The 10,182-nt window shown below is 45.9% G+C and overlaps 1 protein-coding gene across 2 annotated transcripts in view; it reads left to right on the top strand.

Annotated features, from left to right (window-relative positions):
* The window catches only part of ADARB2 (adenosine deaminase RNA specific B2 (inactive)), a 567,650-nt gene that overhangs the window by 384,865 nt on the left and 172,603 nt on the right, over positions 1–10,182 (top strand). For both annotated transcript variants that reach the window (XM_006141333.1, XM_006141334.2), the window contains exon 3: positions 6,449–7,356. In XM_006141333.1, the coding sequence (XP_006141395.1) occupies positions 6,449–7,356 (908 nt within the window). The remainder of the gene's footprint in view (positions 1–6,448; positions 7,357–10,182) is intronic.

The raw sequence follows: 10,182 nt of genomic DNA on the forward strand, positions 1-10,182 counted from the left end.
CGAGAGCACTGTGGTGCCTTCTTCCTGGATGGCCTGGAATTTCCAGGAAAATTGATCAAGAAATGCAGCAAATAAAATAAACAGGCAAAGAATTAAAGCCTGGACAAAAAGAAGCAAATTGGGAGTGTCTACCTTTACCATTTTCCTTGTTATTTTTTTTTAAAATGCATTAGACTTTTCCTTGTTCGTTTTTTGCCAAGTCCCTCATGTGTGCTTTTTGTTCATCTTCATAATAGCCCCATGAGGCAAATACTCTTTAAGTCCTCATTTTCTTTTAAGACAAAAATGGAGTTTCAGGGCCAGATAGTAGCATGGCAAAAATGCAATGCTCTGTGAGTCTGATCCACATGGGAAAGTTCTGGGTTAATGTCTGGAGACCTCCCTGAGTATGCCAGGCACTTATGCGTCCATGATCCAGTGCCACCTGAGGTGGGGGTGAACTGAAACATCAAGACCTCGTTGGGAGTGTTCTCTCTCTGTCTCTTAATCACTGTCTCTCTGTCTAACTCACTGAAGAAAGAAAGAAACTTTTCTTAGAAAATGGAGTGTGGGCTAGTTACACAGCCTACTGGTTGAGGTAGTTTAACATATTGTTGACTACAGTTTGTCCTAGCTCTGGTAACTTGAAAAACAGGCACAATGTATTCACGTCCAAAATCCCCACAGAATGAAGGAACAGAGGAGATGGGATTGCATCCTGGGCACGCCCCACAAGGGAGTGTTTTCCCCTGCTCTGTCACTCCATTTGCCATCTCTCTCTGATGAGTGCAAGTGCCCTCTTTGGTAATTTTAAAAAAGAAAGAAAAAGAAAGAAAGAGAGAGAGAGAGAGAGAGAGAGAGAGAGAGAGAGAGAGAGAGAGAGAGAGAGAGAGAGAGAGAGAGAGAGAGAGAGAGAGAGAGAGAGAGAGAGAGAGAGAGAGAGAGAGAGAGAGAGAGAGAGAGAGAGAGAGAGAGAGAGAGAGAGAGAGAGAGAGAGAGAGAGAGAGAGAGAGAGAGAGAGAGAGAGAGAGAGAGAGAGAGAGAGAGAGAGAGAGAGAGAGAGAGAGAGAGAGAGAGAGAGAGAGAGAGAGAGAGAGAGAGAGAGAGAGAGAGAGAGAGAGAGAGAGAGAGAAAGAAAGAAAGAAAGAAAGAAAGAAGGAAGGAAGGAAGGAAAAAGAAAGAAAATTAAAGGTGGAGTCTGTACAAGTTAAAAGACTTGCCAAGATTTCTGTATAGATGTTACAAGTCCAGAAACGACCAATGGGCTGTTTGAACACTAGCCTGCTTGACCAGAACCTGTGAAGTAGCAACTGTGTGGCCCCACTTCCTACAGTTTCCAGGACAGAGACACCACCCAGGTCAATGCTGGGCTCTCCTCCCTTTGTTTAAGCAAGGCCTGGAAAGAAGTTTCATCCCTAAGCAGGTGTTTCCCTAAAACTAGTGGGTAACGTCACCTCTGACATTGTAGCAGCTGTGTCCAGGATAGGAGTTAGAAGTCGGCACTTTACTCAATTATATACTGTATACCAGAATCACATAGCATGGTAGCATGGTTTATGCCATGGGAAACTTTAATTACAACAGCCATAGGATACTGAGAGTTATGCAAGAGAAGAGTCTGGAAGATATTTTGGCATAGGTGGAGGGAACAGCTTTGGTTTGTGAGTTCTGTTACTCTGAGATACGACAGAGGTCATCTGATACGCTGGTCACTTTAATCACATAGCAGCCTTACCCTCTTACTCCATCCCCACATTGTGAGAAATCAATAAGAAATTAGAAAGCTACAAACAAGTTTCCAGGCAAGCTGGTTCAGGGATTTGGGATGTGTGTTGTTTGGTTTTGTAAACCCCACCCCCCCATCTTTAAGTTTAATCTGCAAAATCACATGGTTAATCTATCTAAGATTTCTTAGATGAAATAACCTAAATGTAGAATTCATTGCTTATGTTGACCTAAAGTGCATAATAACTAACAAAAATGATTGAGGTGCAGCATTTGTTGATGGGAAAGCCATTGCTTCTGAAATCGATTGAAATGAATGCTAAGCACTTCCAACTCAAGCTCTCAGAGTCAAAATTATCTCACCAAACCTAATATTTTCTCAGAAACAAATAGCTGGAGAAAATAATAGAACCATCTCACACTCTGAAGAAATTAAAGCAGTGCTAAGTTGAGGTTTTAGTGCATGGAGAGTACTTTCAAAGCACACCCAGGGCCTCCCACCAGAACATCCTCACAATGGCTGGTTTTCGACAGCCAGCAGCCTCCTGAGCTGACCTAGCAGGCAGTATGCCACCCTGAAAAGAACATTCTCAAAAGTCAGGATACCTTCAAAGGTGCCTGGTTTTCAAAGGCATATTTTGTGTTTATGAAATTGTACTTTTTTCTTTATCATTCTCCAACAACAATGTCATAAAACTGAAAGGTGGGGCCAGTAGGTGTGATAAAGGTTAAGGCAGGTGGATCCTACATGGCTCACTGTGTGGTTTGAGTCCTGGACCCAGCAGCTGGAAAAACATGCTGGGTGCATGCATGCCCAAAATCCCAACAGGAGAATGGAAGAGAAGGAATTGCAGCATGGCAATCTCCCCTAGAGAGTGATTTCTCATTTTCTCTTCACTTTCTCTTTCTCTCTCTCTCTCTCTCCCTCTCTCTCTTTCTTGTTAGTGCATACACTCTATAGAAAACAATCAAACAAACATCTGCGGGTGGGGAATGTAGTCCTATCCCTGCTTGGTTTTCAGGTGTGCGGGCAAATTGTGTCTACCTATCAACATCAGTAGGCACCAACTTTTAAGCTATAGGTAAGCTGTAAAAATCACCCTAAGTTTCCACTTGCTTAGCAAGAAATAAACTCATGCACGGACTGCAACATCCTCCTTGGAGCTGATACTTCTCAGCCTCTAAAGACAATTCTGAGCAAAAAATCATTCTAAGTGTAAAAAGAAGCCTGTGCACAGTCCCACCTGGCCAGGTCAGCTCACAAGTCCATCACACAATGGAGCAGACTGTGGTCTGAGTGTCACCATATCATTCAGAGAGCCCACAAAAGGATGTTACTGAACAGGGGTCAAGAAAGTGCTGCAACTAGAGTAGACATCCTAATCCACAGAAGATATTTCCCAAGAATCCCAGTAAGTACCTGTAATTAACCTCTCCTGTATCCTATGTTATTTTGATCTGATAATTGAAGCTACTCATAATTGAGTAACTCATAGGCAGGTAGTGAATACAGTGAGGGTAAGAGAGACCAATGGATGCTTCATTTTCTGGGCAGGACAGAGCAGGGCAATATGCAATTATATCATGTTCCAATGAAAGATGCACCCTTTAAATCACATGAATTGTTTATTTCTGATATTTTCCATTTAATATTTTTGGACCATAGCTGACCATAAATTAACTGAAACCATAAAAAGCTAAATTGCAGATGAAGGGAAACTACTGTATTAAGTTTCTACTAATAAAAAATCACCTTTATAGCAACAACACAGATGAGGCAAATCTGATGTTCCAGGGTAGAAGCGTATCTCAAATAATTATCGAATTATGCAACCTCAGTAAACCAACAACTTCTGTTTCAGCCTGCTTCTTCACCTATAAAGTAGTACCTGTAATAATCATCCTCCAGGTTTACTTTAGGACTAAGAGACTAGTGAAGTCTAGGTTCTGGGCACAGCTCAGTGAAAGGCTCCACTCACAGGGCAGCAGGTGTGGTGGTTATGGAGCTGGACTCCCACACATGCTAGACCATGGTTCAAGTTCTGGATCTGGTGTCTTGAAACTAATGCTGTACATGTGTGCATGCATGCCCAAAATCCCAAGAGGAGATGGAGTAAAAGGGACTGTGGCCTGGCCATACCCCCAGGGTAATTTATCACTTTTTCTCTTACTATCTCTGTAACGAGCACACATGCCCTGTGGCAAAAACCTTAAGAAAGAGGAAGAAAGAAAAAGAAAAAGAAAGAGAAAGAAGGAAGAAAAAGGAAGAAAGAGAGAGAGAAAAGAAAAAGAAAGAAAGGAAGAGAAAGAAGAAGAAAGAAAGAAAAAGAAAGAAAGAAAGAAAGAAAGAAAGAAAGAAAGAAAGAAGGAAGGAAGGAAGGAAGGAAGGAAGGAAGGAAGGAAGGAAGGAAGAGAAAGTCTCCATTCATTACTATAATTATCAGAGAAATATGTAGTAAACCTGAAAGCACAGAATCCCAGAAGCATCCTCACCGGAAAAAGGGCAATCTGGACTTGGCAGGCCAGGCAGTAATACAGAACTGAGAGTTTCTAAGTAGAACAGTGGTCTAGGACGGCCAGTCCTAAAAAAGTAAATTACCTCTGAATCCATCCATCACCTGCAGTTAGCAAATGATGATTTTGCTAAATTTACATGAGATCATTTTTTTGGCAAAAGAAAAACAGCATTACAGATATAAATAAAGTCATCCACTGGCCCTTTATACCATTCATCTCCTTTCTTTCCTATGGACATTATTCAGGTCTTCATTCATGTCCCTTGAGTTTTACCATATATATGTGATTACATGAATAATATATTGGTGTTCCTATTATTATTATTATTATTAATCTACTCTATGAATTATTTTGCAAGTTGGCTTTATCATCTATTACATTACTTAGACTCGTCTACACCGAAGCATCTAAAACTAGTCCATAAGATGCAAGTACTATGTTGTATTCTACAGCATGACTATACCACAATGTATTTACCATTCTTCCAACTGTGGGAATGTAGGCCCTTTCTAAGCTTGCAGTTTTGCAGAAATATGCTGTAGCAACCGTCTTTGTTCATCTCTGCTTCACTTTATGTGGGTTTCTGTAAAATATATTCATAGCAGCAGAATCCCTGATTAGTGTGTACTTCTTTATTTTTACTGGAAGCTCTGAAAATGCATCCAAAGAAGCTTTACTTATTGTTCATACCACCAATCCATAGTGTATATCTTCAAAAACACTTGGGGAACCAGCAGATGACATAATGATGACATCGCTGAACTCCCATGTAGTAAACCACGGTTCAAGTCCTGGACCTGGCAGCTAAAAATTCACACCAGGTGTGTGTGCACGTGTGCCAAAAATTCCAAGAGGAGAATAAAGAAGAATGGATTACGGTGTAGCCATTCCCCCTGGGGGAGGGGTGATTTCTCGCTTTCTGTCTCTGTCTCTCCGTCTTTCCTGCAAGTGCACACACCCTATAACAAAAATCTCAAAAAAAAAAAAATAAAAAAATAAAACAAAACACTTGGACATTGTTAGTCTTATTTAAATATTTGCCTATTTGATTAACATAGCAGCAATCAAGGAAGTAGAAGCGTCCCTGCTGTCACATAGGGAGTGTGGGCAGTGCCTTATAGCTGAGCCAAGCCCTGAGTGCCTGGAACAACCCCAACACATCCATTTAGACCCACGATCAGTTTTAAATGGCAATGTCAGATGCCAGAATAAGGAAGACTTGGATGTACAGGTTGCTCGGTAGTTCAGTACAGACTGCTCAGGTGCTCCAGGTAATTCTGTTAGTGAAGCCTGGGAAGTAGATTTCAGACACAGCAAAAGTCACATCCCAGCACCGTGGCTTCTGACAGAGTCGAGTGGCTTGTTCATCTGGAAAGGGGCTGGAAAACACTCTCTGTAGAGCCAAGAGGTGAGGAGCTTAGACCCTGGGGCCACTTGATCATTGTCACAATAACTCAGCTTCTCAGTGTTGTCACTGCAACATGTAAACTAATGGCGTGCTTGCCTCTAAAACACTTAACAAAACAGGAGCGCCAGGCACTCAGGGGGAAGGCTAAGAGCCTCCACCCGCTAGGCTGCTGTGCTTCACAGGGTCAGTTCCCAGCCTCTCATTTCACCCCTCAGATCCCAGAACACACCAGCCCTTCTCCTCTCAGGCTGCGAAGAAGGAGGTGGGATTGGAAAAGCTTTATTTGTGGCTGGAGATCGAAGAGCATGACACCAGCAGGCCTGCATTCTCTAGTGCTGGAGAGATCAGTAATGCCCACCTCCACCCCCCCACTGCCCACACCTGGCAGCAAGAAGGAAGGAATCCTACAGAAAAAAAGTCCTCTCTGACCTTTGATGTTGCCCAAAACACACAGAAAGGAAGAGCCACTTGTGTGTTTAGGGTTGGGGGGTAGTGTTGGCAGAGAATGGGGCAGGGTACCTCAGCCAGGATTTCACAACACAGACTCAGAGCAGTGAAGGGGATTCCAGAAGGCACCTCCTCAAGTGCAGCTCCCCAGGAACTACTCAAAGATGCCACTCCCTCCTACGGCAGTCGGTCCCTTCAAGTCCCTTGCAGGCACATCGTCACACACATGTCACAGGCATGGTTTGTGGTGCTGACCACAAGGGCTTTTACATGTGTGGGTTTCCAGGTGCAGTGTGGTCATTAGTAAGCCATCGGTCAGTGGTGGTGACCTGCCAGTGCCCTGAGTCATGACTAATCTGTTTTCACCTCCAGGTACCAGCAGTGCAGAAGTGAAGGAAAATCGCAATGTGAGCAACCTGGGGACAAGGCCCCCACCTCCTGGGGACCGGGCGAGAGGCAGCACAACCAGCATTAAAAGGAAAAGGCCCCTGGAGGAAGGGAACGGGGCCCACTTCTGCAAACTGCAACTCATCTGGAAGAAGCTCTCCTGGTCGGTAACGCCCAAGAACGCTCTGGTGCAGCTGCACGAGCTAAAGCCCGGCCTGCAGTACCGGATGGTGTCTCAGACCGGACCCGTGCATGCCCCGGTTTTCGCTGTGGCGGTGGAGGTAAACGGGCTCACGTTCGAGGGCACTGGGCCCACCAAGAAGAAAGCCAAGATGCGGGCCGCAGAGCTGGCGCTCAAGTCCTTCGTGCAGTTCCCCAACGCATGCCAGGCGCACCTGGCCATGGGCAGTGGCGTCAGCCCCTGCACAGACTTTACCTCCGACCAGGCAGACTTCCCCGACACACTGTTCAAGGAGTTCGAGCCGCCCGCACCCAGCGAGGGCTTCCCAGGTTGCCACCCCGTGGACTCTGAGCTGCTCTCCACTGCCTACCGGCGTGGGCGGCTGCTCTACCGCACACTGGACCTCATGGGCCAGACTCGGCCAGACAGGCCCAGGCCGGTGCCCATGGTCCCAGGTGAGAGGAACCCGGTGGTGGTGTTGAATGAGCTGCGCTCTGGCCTGCGCTACGTGTGCCTAGCGGAGCCGGCTGAGAAACCACGTGCCAGGAGCTTTGTCATGGCCGTGTGTGTGGACGGGAGGACGTTTGAAGGCTCCGGACGCAGCAAGAAGGTGGCCAAGGGCCAGGCAGCCCAGGCGGCCCTCCAGGCCCTGTTCGACATCCGGCTACCCGGCCACACCCCCAGCAGGAGTAAAAGTTTCCTCTTGCCACAGGTGAGAATCTCAGGTGGAGGCTGCTGGGATGGAAGTGCGCTGGGGTCGCTGTCACTGTGCGGGCGTGGGCTGACTCCTCTCCTCCAGGGGCTGCGAGCAGGGTGCGGCCTGCATGCCCTCACTTTCCTGAAAAGGCCCTTTTCCTATCCTTACTAAGAGCAATTTCCAGGCTTTCTGGAGAGAGAATCACGTGACTGTAAAGAAAAGAGAGAAAATGTCAAACTCCAACTTAGCAGAGGTAATGGGAGAATTCACAGAGCTGGTCATTTTTACAAGGTCAATATTACCAACAAGAAAGGACAGTGAGAGTGAAGGAAAGTGCAAGGGCCCTTCTGTCCCCGTTGTGCGGTCACACTTCAGGAAGATGAGCCTCTTTATTTGCCTGACGCCCCAGTACCTTGGTCTCCAAGCAATAAGCAGCCAGAAGAAAGGGGCAGCAGGCAAAATGTGGGGAGGAACATTTGGGTTGAGCTTCTTTCTAGCCAGGCTGGAGGACAAGCAAAAGAGAATCGTCCCTTGGGAGGCCTGTGCCTCTGCTGTCCCCGTCTGAGCCAGAAGGGGGCGCCCAAGCAGGACCCAGAAAGAAGCAGAGGGGAAAACTCACTAAAAAACAGCCCCAGAGAGAATAGGGATTGTAATCTGGCTTTAAGAACCAACGTGATCACTTCTCAGTCCTTTTTCCTGAGCATTCGAAGGTCTCCTTTCTTGCATGAGTTTACCTTTATTCACTCAAGAAACATTTTTTTAGCACTGCCTAAGTGTCAGGGACTATTCTCATTCCCTTTTAAAACAACCTTATCCCGCCAAGTCTTGTAATTGCTTATTTATGCAAATTATCTTTTCTCTTATCAACTTGAAAATTATTTGTGGGCATCACTAATGTAGAAGATACAGAAAATTATCTGTATTCACTTTTGTCATCAATCAAGGGAAGAAACATTTCACATAGTTAAAAAGCACTTAGCCCGGTATGGGATTTATCGTTGAGTACTCAATAATTGTAAGTTTTAACTGTGATGGCCACCATCATTACATCATAACACCTAGAATAGAATCCACCATTTGGTCTCAGGAGATGATAAATCTGCCCAAGAAGGCAGGATCCCACCAAAAACACTGCTCCAATACGCTGCATCACGACACAAAGAAAGCGCACAGGCTGATACCTCATTCTGAATCATGACTGGGTTCCAGAACTCATTCGTTCAGTCAGTCAGTCAATATTTACTTGGCTCTTAGCAGGCATAGGGCAGACAATGGGCAAAGCAGGCAGGATTCTGTTTCTGAGAAACCTGGACAAATGAGGGAGAGAGATATAAACCGGGAGTTCCAACCTAGGGTGTTCCTCCTGCCATCTCTACACTCGGTTTGTTGATGTATTTTTAAGTTTTTATTGAATGTCCAGTGATTGTTCTAAGAGAACAGGGAGCAGGTTGGGGGGGGAGGGGAATTTAAAGCATAACCTCCATCAGTTTTGCTTTTCATAAATAAACATACAACCTAATAAAAATGGAGTGGTGGGAAAGGAAGGACAGCTTCTAGACTGCTCATCTCCTAATGGGATATTCTAGAAGCCTTGGTTTGTTTGGTTTTTTTTTCTTTTTCATGCTGTATCTTCTTTATTTTCCTCCCTTTCCTGTCTCTCCCAATCTGCTGGGAGCTGAAACCTGCCAACAGCAACCAGGGAAGTTTCTTTAAACTCTGCAGCCTGGAGGGCGCAGAGTGACAGACCCTCCTTAGGCTGCCCTTGACCTTTAACATGGCCTTGGTCACTTGCTGCTTTGCCACTTTCTCTGTTTCAGTCTCCAGCCCGATGCCGCCTTGGCCGCCCTTAGCCAGGCCTGGCATTTTTCTGTTCAGTCGGAAATAGCCTTTCTCTCACTCTCCCTGTCTCGCTCTCTGCTTCCCGCTCCTATGAAATTTGAAGGATGTCAGTGAACTCTGGATGCGATGCTTTTTTCTTTCATGTTGTCAGCCCTGAGCTCTCACGATGGAGAAACCAGGCAGCTACTACTTTGTAATAGTCATTTGACCCCAGAACGCAGCACATCAGTTAAAGCCACGGCCGCGAAATTATTTTTCCCTGACAGTCCGTTAACCACTCCGACTGGATGATGAAGGGCAGGGAGCAGCGCCAGGGTTCTGGGCCATTCATCACACCACAGCATGGCACCCCCTCCCCCGGGGGCTCATTATCCTCTCCCCTGTCCTCCTGGTGATGTGCACCCCATGGCCGGGTGGGGGGCTGAAGAGGACACTAGGACTCAGGACTCGGAACCATCAGCATTTTATAAAATTAGAATCCTATCTTGGATGTGGACAGGATTCAGGAGAGAGAAAAAAAAAAAGAAAAACAGAAGATTACAAAATGCACTGCAAATGCTGTTTTGCCTTCATGCTGTGTTCTCCCTCTCCTCCCAAAACCTGTCTGTCTGTACATCATGGATGACTCCCCTCCTCCGATCTGTGCAACATATGCCTTCTCCTCTGGGTTTTAATTGGTCCTTCTTTGCTAGCCTATTATGCATTATGAATCCCCATCTGCACACTGTGGATCTCCCATCATGGAGATCCTGTGTGTAAAACACACACATAATGTATCTGTTCTATACATCCTGGGCCCCCTGTCTATACATCATGGTGCTTCTCCCCATCTACACATCATGGATCCTCATCTACACCTCACCTGGGCCCCCTGTCTATACATCATGGCTCCCCATCTACACCTCATAGTCCCTATCTACACATCATGGATCCCCCATCTACACATCATGGATCCTCATCTACACCTCACCTGGGCCCCCTGTCTATACATCATGGCTCCCC

The sequence above is a fragment of the Tupaia chinensis genome, unplaced genomic scaffold (genome assembly GCF_000334495.1).
Source record: "Tupaia chinensis unplaced genomic scaffold, TupChi_1.0 Scaffold000052_1, whole genome shotgun sequence".
In the NCBI taxonomy this organism is placed as follows: domain Eukaryota; kingdom Metazoa; phylum Chordata; class Mammalia; order Scandentia; family Tupaiidae; genus Tupaia; species Tupaia belangeri.